General features: G+C 36.0%; 2 protein-coding genes across 2 annotated transcripts in view; one reads left to right on the plus strand and one right to left on the minus strand.

Moving 5' to 3' along the window:
- Positions 1 to 3,135: 3,135 nt before the first annotated feature.
- Positions 3,136 to 15,721, minus strand: YIPF5 (Yip1 domain family member 5). Its single transcript, XM_004042749.5, has 6 exons — positions 15,489 to 15,721; positions 14,802 to 14,921; positions 10,380 to 10,552; positions 9,062 to 9,207; positions 7,173 to 7,354; positions 3,136 to 5,526 (listed from the first exon to the last, which is right to left on the minus strand). Exons 2-6 carry the CDS (start codon positions 14,909 to 14,911, stop codon positions 5,364 to 5,366), a joined length of 774 nt encoding a protein of 257 aa, XP_004042797.4. The 5' UTR covers positions 14,912 to 14,921; positions 15,489 to 15,721; the 3' UTR covers positions 3,136 to 5,363.
- Positions 15,674 to 16,713, plus strand: part of KCTD16 (potassium channel tetramerization domain containing 16) — a 314,992-nt gene continuing 313,952 nt past the window's right edge. The window contains exon 1 of the mRNA XM_004042747.5: positions 15,674 to 15,963. The gene's annotated coding sequence lies outside the window, so the exon portion shown is untranslated. The remainder of the gene's footprint in view (positions 15,964 to 16,713) is intronic.

A 16,713-nucleotide genomic window follows, 5' to 3' on the forward strand; every position in this document is an offset into this window, starting at 1 on the left:
TATATGTATTTTATTGAATTTCAATTCAATAAAAACAAACTTAAAAGGTAAGTGCATGTATGTATTAATGTGTACACAAGTCACTAGGAAGAATTGGGTACCTGTGTGTATAGTCTGATACAATGTATGCTAATCTATTTAAAGGCAGTTATGTGGGGAATGAAATTTGGGGATAGAGGGGCAATTTCACTTGTTCAGTATTAATGTTCTTCTGGGGAAAGGTACTATATATATTTTTGTCTTTATTAAAATCTATCCTAAAACCCTTCTCTTGAATTCTAGAAACATAGATGTTCTGGTGAGTGCTCTGCCTCCCATTCCCCTTTCCATGTTTTTTAAAAAGTTTATTAACATATAATTTACACACCACAAAATCCACCTATTTTAGTATGCACTTAAATTTATTAGTAAACATACAGTTGTGCAGCCATCACCACTCAAAAAGTTCCCTCCTGCCTCATTTGCCGTCAGTCTCCACTACCACCTCCTGGCAACTATTTATCTGCTTTGTCTTTATAGATTGGCCTTTTCTAGATATTCATATAAATGGAATCATATGATATGTGGCCTTTTGTATTTGGCTTTTTTTTTTACTTGGCATATTTCTGAGGGTCATCCATTTTGAAATAGATTATCAATAATCTGCTTTTTATTGCTGTATGAAGGTATTATCATGATGACAGTGTACCTAGAAAAGGAAATAAAGATTATACATTTAGAAAATTAAAAATTAAAACACAGAAAACAAAAAGGCTTTTAGTGCCATTCATTGCCTAAAGACTACCAAGTTCTTCAATATTATCAGACCATGAAACTGATAACTGAAAGCAAACGTGTCATTAAATTTTACAGACACTCCTTTGCATTATATTCTAACTAGGAAAATAGAAAATAACTATTTTTTTCTGTTTGTAGGAAAATAAAAGTCATCCAACTAGATTAAAAGTATAATTTACAAGCATGTTAAATGTTTCTGCTGAGTACTTATTTTGTTTTCTCATTTTTTTCTTTATTCGTGTGTGTGCCACAAGTGCTGATAAGCTATTGAAAACACCTTAATGCATAATTAATCACTCTGCAAGCAATCAGCAGATTTAGTGCTAGTTGCAGAAACAAACCAAATTCATACATGCAAGGTAAGCCTAATTAGTTAAGCTCACAAAAAATGTAATATCCGATTTTTAGAACCTAATGTGCTCAAGAAAGTATTTGTGCTTTTAAATTAGAACAGCTCTCTATTTAATTAGTCCTCATTTGAGTATGTAATCATTTTAATTTATTTACACAAACACAGGACATTGTGCTCCATCAGCAGATAATGTTCTTCATTAACCAGAGTAGGAACTTTGTGCTCAAGGGCAGCAGAAATATTTCCACCTGTGATGCAAAATCAGAACTGCATACTATCAAACTGCATTCTTTGGTTTTGATGGTCACCATCCTAAGATACATATTTGTTAATAATAACATAAGTTTGACTAAGTACTCTACCAATCCATAGAAATTGACAATTTAAATATTTAATGTTTCATTTTACCTATTGCCCAGTTACAAAATGGATATTTAATTATTAATGAACAAATTAACTTACTGAAATTCAAGTATTAGTAATGTACTAGAATTCAAACTTCAATAATTTGGATGGTGGAGAAGCAGAGTTAATTTTTTAAAAAGTTAATTCTTTCTTCGTTAGGGGTGCAAAGTAATGATAGCCTAGATTGTAGAGAGTGGTGAGGCTAGGTTTTATTCAGACTGTATAAAAACAAACACTGTATGCTTGGCAGGGTAATGACAGATCATTCTTATGTATTCATTAAAGCACATGAAGCAATTCTTCCTTAAGGCGTTTCCAACAAACCTTGAAACCTTGTTACTGGCACACTGCTTCTGCTAAATCCTAAATACACTCTAAAAAGATAAAAAGAGACACTCTCATTAACTCATCTGCAGTATGTTTTTGCTACTAAATAACAGCTGAAATTTGACATGTCACAAAACGAGTCAGTGGATAGCATGTGAGGGCAGCTTTAACATGAGGAATTGTTTGGGTAGGAGGCTGGCTCTAGGTAGTATTTTCAAGGAAGGCCCAGGGCTAGTCTTTGGTAAGTATGCTTCACTGTACAATCTGTACCATGAGAGCTGCTATATTGTTTCGAAAACTTTCCATACTACTTTATGAAAGGCTAAATACTTGCTATATACAAATTTTTTTTTGTTTTCTTCCCACAAAGAAAGAGAAACAACTTGTCTGAGTAACTACATCAGATCTGCTTTCTATAACAGCATGGCAAATGTAGCCTTGATTTCCCATAACTCTTCATGATATAGAGCATCTCTACAGAATAATATTTTAACTTGTACAATTTCCCTTTACCCAAAGTTTAAAATTCTCCCATTTATGTGAAAGAAAACTAGTGTATAGTTCACATCAGAAAGGCTCCCTTTTTCTGTAGGTAGTAAGTACTGCAAGCATAATCACATAATTTTAACTTTAGAGACAACTGACCTAGCTTTGGAGCATATTTGAGTTTAGCAATGCCTATTAAGGTTAAAAATACAAATTTGCAAAATACCAAATGTACAATGCTAAATTATATACCAAATCATGTCATTAGATACATTTTAAAAAACTCTCTTTGATTAGGTGGCCACTATCCAAGGATAGTATCTTAAGATTTCTAGAACTTTGCATAATCTGCATAACTATAACTGGAAAAAGAATGTCTATTTCCATAAGCCTAGTTATACAGCTCTTGAAAATACCCATTGGTAAACACAGTATTATAGCAATGCCATAAAATATACATTTACTCCATATGTAAAGTCAACTACATGATCTTGGCATGTATACATGCACGAGTAACACACTAGTGTTAAGTCAACTTGCCACTCCACTCACAAGTACAGTATTTGGAGATAAGGCATGTTTCAGTCTGTTACCCCCACAATGAGTTTCAGTTCCTCAATGACAATCACTGGATGAGCTTTTAGCTATGGTGTCTCCAGTGTTTAAAGATACCTGCATGCTTTTAGTATAAAATGGGCCTAAAGCAAGGCAGGTAATCTACCTGGTACTTAACTGAAGAAACCAATCTATTCCAATGATAGACAAAAAAAAAAAGCGCCACATAGTACTTTTTGAGACACAGTACAACAGTCTTTAATGTATATATAAATATGCCTACATAACAGAGTTTGATAAGAGAAGTTTTGGCTATATATGACTCTGCATGTAATCAAACTCTAGAACATCAAATGCAACTCCACTGCATAGCTGTTTGACAGAGCAACAGTTAAGCATAAAATAGCTTTGCAACTTATTATTTTGGAGCAAAATAAAAAATAACCACCAAAAAAAAAATCTCTACAATAATTTAAACTAAAAACGTTATTGATAGGGTAAACAACAAAAAAGAAAATAATTTGATCCATATGTGATATTTGGCTGAAGATTAACAGTGTTAAGTCTAACCAACAGCTAGATAATTTTAATTTCCAAAGCATCTTCTACCGTTTATTAGCAATATTTGGATATTAAGGGAAGACAGTTGCCTTAACAAAAACTATATTGAAAAAGACGAATTGAAAAAGACAAAAATACTATCCAAGAATTACAATAAAAAATTTGGTTAAGTTGGAAAGCCTATCAAATTGCCTTCCAAATTGCTTTTTTAAAGCAATTTGGTAAGTTTGAAAACCTAGCCCAAAACAAATTAATGACAAGTGGGTTTCTCCAAATGATTAATGAAGAAAAACATACTTATGTGAAACAATAAATATGTTATTTCTCTCAACCTCTTTTTATGCTTTGAAAACTTGTTCTAAAAAAGAACCACTGATACATCATTTTGGCATTTCTTTTTATTTAGTCTGAAAATCTCTTTAAAAAAAAAAAAAGCAGTATTTTCCTCCCTGTACCATATCTTTCTCATAACTATAACTGAGCTTTGTCCAGAATCAGAGACAGTTTTTCTAGAAAAAGCCAATGATCAGTATACAAGATACAGTATTTTCCTACAGATTCTCTCTGGCAAGAGAACATGACAATATAAATCAAATAAATTTAATACAATAAAATAATGTAACTCAAACTGCTCATTTAATCCCTTCTGTCTGATTCTATATTAGCTGATTTCTATTCTTAAAGCTTAAATTAGGTGTCAAAATCAGAGCCTAGTTAAAAAAGAGACAAAGAGAACAATAGTTTAGTAAAAGTAAACTCAATAACACAGTTAAAATTAATTGGGAAAGTTTTAATAAGCATTCAAATGTACTTTACATTGATAATTGCAATATTGAATTTTGTAAAACTTTAAATATTTTCCTTAAAAAAGGTTAGTGATTTTTTTTTTTATTTTTGGGAAATGTGGCGATCCAACGATTATAGCATTAATGCAACCATTCCAGGTCCCTAAGGTTGAGTTAACATTAATATGTAAGTAAGTGTTCGCATTTCATGTCTACAATAAGGTAGATTGTGAACTTCCCGTATCTCTGAATTTTAGCAAAAATTCCATGAGATAATTTACAGTAATGTCAAATTTTTGGAGTGCAAACTCATACTCTACATTTGGATCACTTTTTTGCTTTGAGTTACCTGACTTGAGAATACAAGGCAATTTTTCTTTCCTAAATCCTTGGAAAAATATTTTTGCAGTAAGTCTTGTGTCTCCTTTTTTTTTTTTTTTGAGACAGAGTCTTGCCCTGTCACCCAGGCTGTGTGGAGTGCAGTGGTGTGATCTCGGCTCACTGCAAGCTCCGCCTCCTGGGTTCACACTTTTCTCCTGCCTCAGCCTCCTGAGTAGCTGGGACTACAGGCGCCCGCCACCACGCCCAGCTAATTTTTTTGTAGTTTTAGTAGAGTCGGGGTTTCACCGTGTTAACCAGGATGGTCTCGATCACCTGCCCTTGTGATCCGCCCGCCTCGGCCTCCCAAAGTGCTGGGATTACAGGCGTGAGCTACCATGCCCGGCCGTCTTGTGTCTTCTTTACTGTGACTGGGTTGTTTTTAAGAAAGGTTATCAGCTTTGTGTTTGGTTTCCCACAGTTGATAAAAATCTATCAAAAACATTATAATTTGCAAGGAAAAAGGTTTTTCAATGGCTGCAGGAACCAGAAAGAAATAGCATTTCTTATCTGTACAAACACAAACATTTAAAGCTAGTCACACTGCAGGTAAATCCAATATAGTATTCAAAAGTTCTATAAAAATGAACAAGAGATACACGTTTACTTTCATTGCTCCAACAGTCAAATGTAAATCTGCATGAGAGTTGCGCTGCAGCAGTTTGCTGGTCCAATTTAAGAGTTCAAGGTCCTTTTTGCACATCTGGCCCACTGATGTCCACATCCCAGATAAATTTTCAAAAGACGGAAATCAGGGCAAAGACTCCATATAACAAAGCGCAAGGATATGCTACTAAAAGTTGCTGTCCTTCCATGGCTAATGCAGAAATAAATATTTTGGAAGCAGAAAAACTACACCATCCAATAATCCCAGCAGTGAGAATGATTCCTACCATTCCTCTGTAACCAACAAGGAAAAAGGGGGGAGAAGAAAAAAAAGCAGATGAGATTAGTTATGTAAGAATACTACAATAACCTATTCTAAAGCATTTTAAATTTACATTTTAAATCTGCAAGTAGACATATGCAAAAATAATCAGGATTTTTTTTTTTTCAAATGCTAAAATGTACCTCACAGTAAATTCAATGATGGTGAATCATTTCATGTGATAAACAGCTTTTTTAGAACTATGTTTTACTTTTTAAAAATATAAGGTCTCTCATTCTTGGCACTACTGACATTTGGGCTGGATGTTATCTTTGTTGTGGGGGCTGTCCTGTGCACTGTCAGAATGTTCAGCAGCATCCCTGGCCTCTATACATAAGTAGCACCCTTGCCCCCCATCAGACATTGTCAAATGTCCCCTTGGAGGCAAAATTGTTCCTAGTTGAAAAAAGGGTTTTAATAGAAAATAACTTCTGTAAAATTCAAATATGAATATATAAATTCTTAATAAATAAGAGTGATTTCTACACTGAAAATATGAAATATTTCTATTCAAAGCAGAAATAGTGTAAAGCATCATCTTGCCAAATTTCTTGTATTGGACAAATAATTGACATATTTGTCTCTTCTCCTCCCAAACCTCCACTTCAGCTTTCAAAGTGTAACAAAGCCTGACCACTGGTAACGTCTAACACTAGTCACATGGAGGATTTTATATTGAGACAATCTGCACAGTGGCCAAGAGGAGGAACCCTACTGGCGGTAATGTATACCTTTCCTTTTTTTTTTTTTTTTTTTTTTTTTTTGAGACAGTTTTGCTTTTGTTGCCCAGGCTGAAGTATGCAACGGGGCGATCTCGGCTCACTGCAACCTCTGCCTCCCGGGTTCAAGTGATTCTCCTGCCTCAGCCTCCCGAGTAGCTGGGATTACACGGGCATGTGCTACCATGCCCAGCTAATTTTGTATTTTTAGTAGAGACGGGGTTTCTTCATGCTGGTCAGGCTGGTCTCAAACTCCTGACATCAGGTGATCTGCCCACCTCGGCCTCCCATAGTGCTGGGATTACAGGCGTGAGCAACTGTGCCTGGCCATACCTATCCTTTTAAGCTAACCTAAAATATCATTTAAAAATTACACCATATTTAAAGCTGCTTACAAGTACATCTATCTGAGAAACACCGCAGGCTGATAACAGCCTCTTATCATAAAAAGAATACATTTCATTTCCAGTTAAAAAGCTGCCCAATAGAGAGTATTTAATTATTATTCGTACATTTGGCATATGTCCAATGGTTTGAAGAAATTAGGTGGGATCTAGAAAATATCAAAGAGGGTAAGCATAATTTGAACACTAATGACTTGACCTTCTTCATGTAATATTTAATAATCACCCTGTTCAATTTGTTACCACTATGACAATGGTAAGTAAAAACAAAACTAGTCAAATTCTTGATCATGAGTAAAATAGATGGTATAAAGGTTTTTAAATTTATTCTCATCACCATTGTTCTTTGTCCAAAACCATTTGGCACTGTCCCTACTACAAGAGGCACTATCTGATATGTTTGCTGAATCGGTGATTTATCTCAAACTGAAGATGAGGTGAATCCTACTATATAGAATTGGTCAATCAACCCCCAAAATAAAGAACAGTACTTACTGCAAAGAAAATATCACTGCAAAGCTGGAAAGTAGGATCATGGGCAGAAGACAATATCCAAGGACACTTGCCACACAACCAAATGAAACACCTGTCATACTCATTAAGTTTAATAAACAAAACATTCCTAGACATCCAATTGCACTGATCCCATATACATAGCCAAACTGGATTTTGCCAGCCTACGGGTAAAGAAGATTACAGGTTAAAGGGCAAAAAATAAGTTATTTCTGGCCTTATGCACCTGAATCAGTACATGTAGCAAATAATTCATGAGCATCAAAATCTACTAATCTATCTATTCTTTACGTAGAGAAGTAAAAGACTGAGCAGACTGGCTTGTTACATTCTTTGTAACTTTAAAGTACAGAGATATTTGGTTCTCCATTTTCCAGTTAGCGTGTAGGCTTGGCATAGAAGTGAACAAATAAAGAGACAAAAGCATAGCAGAATCACCCCAAATAGTAAGATTTCTAAAAAGAACTCTGGATGATTTTAGGCAAATAAACTAGAGACAAGATGGAAAGCCGTTCAAAATGTCTAGATAATAGTTATATCAGTTGAAAGTACCTAATTCCACCAAAAATGCCCCAAAGCATTAATTCTCATTGGTGGAGGTAGTCATAATCTTTCTAAGAAGAAATCTTATGATTCACTTTATATGGGTGTTAGAGGAGCAAGGGGAAAGGAAGCCAGGATAAACAGGAAGCCAGGGTTCTGTGAGGAACAGAGAAGAAATGGCAAAAGGAATATAATGGAAGATATTTTTTTCTTTATTTTTCCAAATTATTGGCTGATTTATACATTCCTTTGATTAAGAAAAGACAACAATAAACAGTTTAAGCACTGCAAAGATTAGCTAAATTGGAATTATCCTGTTAGTCAAGTTTGTGAACAAACTTTGTATTCAGGTCACACTATCACTAAAACCAGTTTACAGAAAGGCCTTCAAAAATTATTGATTTATCCAATTTTTGTCACATAAAAACTAAATTAGGAGAATGCCTCTACAGATTATGTTAAGAAAAAAAATTATTGGGACTTTTATTAGATTATTTGTAAATACTTGATTAAAAATGCAGAAGTTTGAAAAAGCTCAGCTGAGTTCATTGATGAATTAATTCATGTAGTAATAAAAAAACTCACACTTGTACAGTGTTTTTAACTTTTCAATGTGTTCTCACATAACCTGTCTTGTTTCACCTTCAAAATAATCTTGCTAGGTAAGAAGGATAGGATTATTTTCTATGAGAGGAAACTGAAGGATTAAATGATGTGGCCAAGGGCTGATCAGGAGCACTCAGTTCAAGCCCAGCTCTTATGACTAAAAATCCCATCTTCTGTATATTACATTAGTTATCTCTTATAATTCAGAGACATAAGATAAAATAAATATTAACAATTATCTTTACAACTTTTCTGTTTTCAATATGCCTTAACATTCTTGGGAAGGTGATAAATTGGGAAAATAATTATATAGAAAAGTAATCATCAGTATGACTAGAACAAAATATTAACCAAGGTTTAGAGATTTTTAAAAAAATGCTGTCATTAAAAAAAAAGCAATAGTGTAAAAACTGTAAGTAAACTCTGAAAAGGCAGAATTCTAATGAGGGACTGAAGCTATACCTGTTGTTTACTATTTCTTTTTGTTTTTTCCCCTAATAATTGAATCATTTCTTAGAAAAAGAAATGATTTTTAAAACATGCTACACTTACTATAGATGGAGAACTAATGAATAGGTATAGATACAAGCAACTCAGTACTATTCCAAACACATCAAAGACTTGAGGTGTAAAGCGGAGTTTCAAAACGGCTTTTGGTAGAACATTTAAAATTTAAAGGCTGTTCTTTAATTGCACCCTGAAGGTTGAAATGAAAATCTTACCAGTAGCAATGTGGCTCCAAAAGCAAGGCAAAAAACCATTGGACCTGCCAAATCAGTTTCATTCATGATGCTGCCATCTGCTACTTTTAACGGATGTAATACTGTTAGTGTTTTTTGCCAGATGTGGTCAAAATTGATACCTAACTCTAAAGAGAAAGAAAATTTAAAAGTTAATTAGGATTTGTGATTATTTTTAATTCATCAAAATCTATCCTGAAACAAGAGACAAAATGACATAGCAACAAAAAAGGATCTAGCAATACTGGATGATATTATTATTATTATCATTATTGTGATAGGGTCTGTTTCCGTCACCCAGGCTGGAGTGCAGTGGCATGATCATAGCTCACTATAGCCTCAAACTCCTGAACTCAAAGTGATGTTCCTGCCTCAGCCTCTTGAGTAGCTGGGACCACAGGTGTGCGCCACAACACAGAGCTATTTTTTTTCTTTTCTTTCTTTCTTTTTTTTTTTTTTTGTAGAGACAGGGTCTTGCTGTGTTGCTCAGGCTGGTCTCCTGGCCTCAAGAGATCCTCCAGCCTCAGCCCCACAAAGTACTGGGATTACAGGCGTTGAGACACTGTGCCTGGCCTGGATGATATTATTTCAGTGAGCTCTCTATGCCAGTCTTCAATGTGGTGCTCATCCCACAAATATGTCATTTCTGGATTGGTGCTGGAAAAGGGTATGGATCTGATGAAACAGACACTTATTACATCCCTTAGGTATGACTGCATAGCAAAGAATATACAAAAAGGGTTAACAGTAAGGGGTTCTTTACCTGGGGCTTCAGGAATACCTGGGGGCCCATTTAACTGTATACAAAACTACGTCTCTATGCATATGTGTGCATTTCTTCTGAGGAGAGTGTTCATACCTTTCATTAGATTTTCAAAGAGTATCTAGTTAAAAAAAAATGTTCAGAACTACCACTTCCTAGGTTTTGGAACACAATTTGAAAATCACCATTTTTTTAGTGATGTCACTAGTTCTGCCAGTTTATTTCCACACAGAATAATGGATAGCACGCTTTTTCTTCTCACTTTTTCCACTAGCAGAATTTAGTCAATAACCTGAAGTAAAAGTCGATGCTGACATAGTAACATACTTTATTACCACTATTAAAAGATCTACTAAAAATCTGGTCCCCTCTGGCCCAATGTGGTTTCGCATATACTCTGTTTAAAATGAGTTGTTTAGCAGAAAACTTTTTTCGATTATTTTTTTAAAGGAAAAGACAATTTCTCCAAATTAAGATTAATTTTCACTAACCAGCTGAATACTATTGAGCACTATGAAGTGTTGCAACAAATCTTACCTTCTAATAAAGGTGGCTCATCCTCAAAGTTGTTTCCATAGAAAGGCTGAGGTGAAGCTGGAGTATATGCCTGAGTTGGCTGGTAAATCTGCCCGGTGTATGGCTGTTGTGGCTGCATCATGTCTGGAGGGACAAATCGGCCTTGCTGCGAATAGTCATAGCCAGCGTACTGTCTATAAATGAAAGAAAGTTAAATTTTTCAGAGGTATTTCAACTCTGTACAGTTAATATCCCTTAAATTCCTAAATTTTCATGTGACAGCTAAAGAACCTTAGTTGTGAAATTCCTCAGGTACAAACTTTGCCAATTTTTACAAATCATGGTTGAAATGATCACTAAGATCAAGCTTATTATCTACAATAAAAAAATCATAATTTTTATAGAAAATATTCTTAATGGTACCAATATTCACTTACATAGCACTAAGCATTTTACAAACTGTTAAAGGTTAGGAGGTCAACAAATGAAAATGTAAAAATTGTGTCTATTTTTCTCCCTTAGTGGATATATACAATATGAAGATACACTATGAAATAAAATCTATGGCTAAGACTGAATGAAACCTTAGGATGTCAGACTTTGTAATACATGTTATATAATTTTTCACTGTAATTTGGATAGCCATCGAATTATCATTCTTCTTTACTCTTCATAGTATGTTACTTTTGGCAAGCGGACAAATCTCTTTAAGAAAAACCATCAATTTAAAAACAGAGTGGACAAATCAAGCTTTTGCTTTGTGAGCACTTGCTGAATGTAACAAAAGATTTTTAGTACACTTTGCATTTGAATAGTACTTTTGCAAAGTACTATTTTTCAAAGTAGTTATACACTTACTGTCTCATTTGATATGTGCTATAGCAAACCCTGCATCTAGAGGGAAAGGCTTATCACAGCTATTTTAGTGACAATGGCAAGAGGGAAGAGGATACTGAAGCCACATCTTTAAGCATCTGTTCCATCATGTTTTGAAAAAATCCAACTTATTGATGGGACTAATCTAATGATATACTAAGAAACACAGATGTAAAATAATTATTTTAAAAGATATTCTTAAAAATGAGAGCTGAGAAGCCTTAGAAAACCTTTAGTCTAATTCCCATTTAAATTCTTATAGTCATAATGTCAGTTGTTTTCCTTGGGGTGAGGCTCCCTATTCGTTTTTGAGAAAATATCTGCCAAATGCTCAAGTCTGAATAACGATAGTTTATCAGTTGTTCTTTCAAATAAAAATGGTCTTCATGAAATAACAGCCAGTTCAGCTTGCACAGGTGCTTTTCGTAGAGACAGTAATTGTACTTTAGTATGCAGTAAACATTAAATTTCTTCACAAAGAATATTAAAGAAATATGTGTACTAAAGGGTCAGGGTTTAATAAAAAGATAATTCTTACTGCTTCCTCAAGAGAATCCTTAAATGAAATTGACTGTCTGCCAACTCTCTAACAAGTATATAGAGTGATGAAGAATACGATGACTACTAGAACAACTTGATGCCACTACCTTGATTCATACTCAGGTACCAGCAGTTTTACCAATCAATACTTTTGCAACAGCACTGCAAATGTTAACATACCTAAAAAGGTATATGATATCTTAGTATTGTTATGAAAATAACTTTGACTTTAAAGAATCTCAGAAGAGTCTCAAGGACCCTCTGTAGTCTACAGCCTAAATTTTGAGAGTTGCTGATATAGACCAATAAATTTCATGTAAGGAAGAAAAGTACTGCAAGCAGTTGATTGTTTCAAAGGTGGCACCATCATTCCATCTTCAAGAGGAAAGGTGAGAATGACAATATCATAGAATTTTACTATTTTCCTTTTCTGGCAGGACCTATTCAGGAAAATTTCTGACTTGTTCCTGCTGGTTTTAAACTAAAACATGGTATGGCAGACATGATCTTTACAGGCTAAAACAACATGAAAAGCAGCAGATACTAAATCAATACTCTCATAAGTACTCTGTACCAATAACAAAGACAAAGCCTCTTAACATATTGGGTTGGTTACCTAAGTTCATGGAAATCCTCAGATATTCCATAAAGATACTACCAGGTAAGTCAGAGAAGAAAAAAAATAACAGCTTTCATAATTTAAAAAATGTGACTTGGTATTATGATATATTTCATAAGCATATCTAGAATACAATGTGGAACCTGTCCAATTTTCCATTTACATAACTCAACAGATTATGATCAAAGGGCCTTTTATACTTTTTTGTTTTTGGTTTTTTGGTGAATGGATCTATGAATGATACTTGTGAAACACCTACAGAGGAAACCAAAAAATGTTAAAGCTGACTTCATTATGGCAAATGCAGAACTGTGTACTAATAACAAGTCAAGTTAAAAACATAAAGACAATGCAAGTAATATGGTATTTGCACCTAGATTTTCACCAATGGAGAGCTAAAAGTTATTAGCGGATCTTTGTTACTAAATTAGCAAATCAAACAAAATATTATTTGGTTAACGGAGATGGACATTTAAAATGTCATTAGATTGCAGATCTACTTGAAGGTACACACAGAAGAGTCCAGTTTTTACAAAATAAATCTCAGAAACTCAAATTTATTACTGTTAATACATTAGGCTTCTTGTTTTCCCAGGCATCATCTATAAACCCAAGTTTATAGCAATAATGGTTATATAATCACCCAGAATAAAACTTCATCACTAGTACTGAAGCAATGCTTACTGGTACATGATCTGGTTGGAATGAAACTGTGAGAACAGTTAGCAATAAGTGCTAACCAGCAACAAGTTGTTTAGAATATCTAAATTGCTGTGTGGAGAACTGAAATGACTGTTAAAGGGAATGAGACTGTAAGTCACACCTTTTAAGTGATGCAAACGTGGACAGGACAGAAAAGAAAAGAAAAGCAGAGGCAGATAAATCTCGTAGGCTGCAATCTAAATGGAATAGCTCTGTTGAGTTCTAATCATAAAAACCATTAGGATAAAAACAGGCCTGCATAGAGAGACAGGTTCTCTGAAGCTGTGTTGCTGCTTTAGGCAAGGATTTATTAGATGGACTCTGGCTCTCCTATACACAGAGCAATCACCAAAAATACATATTTAGGTAAATAAATGAATGGAAATAACTCAATACAAATTTTCCAACTCTGCCCATTAATTTATCAAAAGAGATAAATCCTCATTGGTATGTAATTAAGTAACAGAAAAGAGAAATGAATCACGGGGTATTTTGACATGCTCACTCCCATTGTTCAAATGTGTTAAGTTTTAGAGGGGAAAACAAAGCCTTAGAATATACCAAATTAAGCAGACTCAAAGAGACTATATGTTTTAGAAAGGATAGCCTAACCAAGACAGACACTATTACAGAGCCACAGTGAATTTGAATTTTGTTTTGTTTTTTAAATTCTTGGGCAATCTAATCCAAACACATTCCTGTATTGCATGTTTCTCACAAACTGACAGATACATAACCTTCCCCTGCCCTCATCGCGGAACAGTCTTTATTAGGTTTCAAATTCGGGATCCATGATGAACATCATTTAACACATGAATTGTCTGAAGTTATATATGCACATTTATTTGGGTGTTTGAGTGAATGCATGTATTTATGGGAAAGAGGCCCAGTTGCAATAAGATTCTCAGAGAGATCCAGAACCATCTAAAAAAGTTTAAGCAATCCTAGTATAGGAAGCTCCTTTATTTGACACGAAGCTGATAAGATTATCTCTAGGGTCCTAAGAAACTAAGGAGATGATGTCTTAGGTGAGATTGCTAGGAAGCCTTCAGTTCATGTATTTTTGTCACAAACACCAGGTACTATAAAAAGATCATTTAAAAAAAATGTTCAGAGGCTAACGGCTTTGAGTCAACCTCCTCAGTATGCAACTTATAACACGTGTGGCACTGACCATAAGGGTTTGAGAAAGAGGAGTAAGGAGGAGTAATAAAAATGATTATCAACTGCTGTATGAAAATCACCTGATGATTCATAATAAGGAGCTTATATCATTAAATAATGTCACTAAGCACTTTCAATTAGCACTGATAAAAGTCTCAGAGTTGGACTGATTTAACTACTAACAAAATATTTTAATTTTTCACTGGTCCTATGAACTAACAGCCTATCTCCTAGGTACCTGAAGCTCCCATCATCATCTAAATACAGAAATACTGTTACTAGAAAACAGTTCTTCAAACAAGCTACTTTTCCATTCATGGTACACCTGAAGAGTCTGCAGAAGACACTCAACTCTAAATAGAACAATACCTTCGAAGCCAAGTCAGTGTCACATATCTCTCTAGAGGAAGAAGATTATGCATGAAAGATCATACTCCTGATAAAGGACATGTTCACATATTGTTTTAGGCAAAACCAAATATTCTAAATATGTGTTTTCACTGCAATGTAGACTAAATTAATTGCCAAAGATGAAAAGTTACTTGCTATAGGGTCCTCCACTTCCTCCATAATCATAGGACTGCTGTGACTGATCATCGATGCTGTAACTGGTCTGGTAGAAATCCGTGTTTAAGTTTTCAAAGCCTGACATTGCAAATAATCTGTAATAAAAGAGAAATGGCAAATATTCCTTATGCCCAAGGTTCTACTGAATTCGTTCCTGGCAGTCTGCTTAAGCAAATACAAACACAACAAATATTTTTTCAGTAATTCGGAGGGGGGATGGGGGCGGAAAGTACGCAGCATTTGAAGGGCGGTAGCGGAGAGAGAGTAAGAAAATGTCTATTCTTTTAAGTTGCGGCCCAGTAAGACAACTCCACCTTAAGGAGCTGATATGCCTTCCATTAGGGGAGAGGTCGTGGGAGTTGTGGTTCTATAAGCGGTCTAAAATATCAATAACAACAAAGATGATTTTTCACCTTAGGACTGGGCTTTACAGCTGACAACGCGACTGCTTCCTTGCAAAATAAGGCCTGCGGCCTGCCAGGAAAGTGCAGAATCTGGAAGGTCGCGCCTGAGGTGCAGGGGACCGCGTCAGGGCAAGGGCTTGAATGAGAGCGAGGGTCTGAGCGAAAGGACCAGGGCGCGGCGCCGAAAGACGGCAACAAGCCCATTTGCACGGGTGTGGAGAGAAGCTGAACACTGTGCCACGGGCCTGGGTCACTCACCAAACTCTGAGGCTGCGCTGGCGGCAAAGGCAGTAGCTTCACTAGTGCCAAACAACCCCCAAACTCTGTTTCAGACCCTGAACCAGCCCCGTTGCTACGTGTCACAGGGCCAAAGAACTGCTTCCGGGGCACGCCCGCTCGCGCAGGCGTGTTAGCAGGTTGGGCACCGGTGGGCGGGAGGAGGAGACACGAGTATGGAGCTTGCGCAGTATCTACCCAACCTGCGGCTGGCCCGTGCGAAAGAGGAAAGTGCTTCCGGCAGCCTGGTTAGGGGTGGAACCAGGAAAGCGCAGGCGTAGCAATTGCTGCTTACTCGTAGGTAGGAGGAGGAGTTTCTCAGACCGAGGTGATGGAGGAAGACTGGGAGGCGCTAAAATGAGACAGACGGAGTCCCGTCTCCTGTCCACACACTACAATGCCTACAATGCCTCGGTGTCAGCATTTACTGTGATTCAAGCACTGTGCTAAAGTGTTTGTATGTATTATTTAATCTTTACAACCTAATGAGATGGTTACCCTATTTCCCTTTTGTAAGTGAAGCTATTAAGTATTCATTCATTCTGTGCTAGCTGCTGGGGATACTGTGGTAAATATAAGCTAGGTGACATCTACCCACCTGGAGTTGGTGGTGGAGAGGGGTAATCGAACACATACAAATGCATGTGAAATTGCTACTAATATTCTTTAGTGTTCCATAATTCTTTGAAAGAGTAACATTCATCTGGGAAGAAGAGTCTGTAAAGCCACTATAAGAGGGTTATCAAAGGGTGAGTGGGAGTTAGAGAAGACCAGAAAAGAGAGGAAAGGGCAACGGTAAAGGAGGATAAGGGAAAATAGCCTGAATATTTTAGGCAAAGAGAACAATGTGTGCAAGATCTGGGAAGCATGGTCTGAGGAAAGATGAAAATCGAGCTCTGAACTTCAGTATTATTAACATTTTGAGTCAGGATGATTCTTTATTGGGGGCTGCCCTGTGCATGATGCTTAGCAGTAGCATCCCTAATCTCTAGCCATTAGATGCCAGTACTCCCCCCAACCAACCACCACCACCATCACCACCAAGTTGTGACAGCTAAAAATCTCTCCAGACATTGCCAAATCCAAATGTCCTTGGGGGCGGTGGGGGCAACATTACCTGAATTTGTCAACCACTCTTCTAAGTGGAACCTGAGTGACTGGAACAGCAAGTGAGGGGAGCCACATAGGAGTTGAGGCTGGAATAACA

Source organism: Gorilla gorilla, chromosome 4 (assembly GCF_029281585.2).
Source record: "Gorilla gorilla gorilla isolate KB3781 chromosome 4, NHGRI_mGorGor1-v2.1_pri, whole genome shotgun sequence".
NCBI classification, from domain to species: domain Eukaryota; kingdom Metazoa; phylum Chordata; class Mammalia; order Primates; family Hominidae; genus Gorilla; species Gorilla gorilla.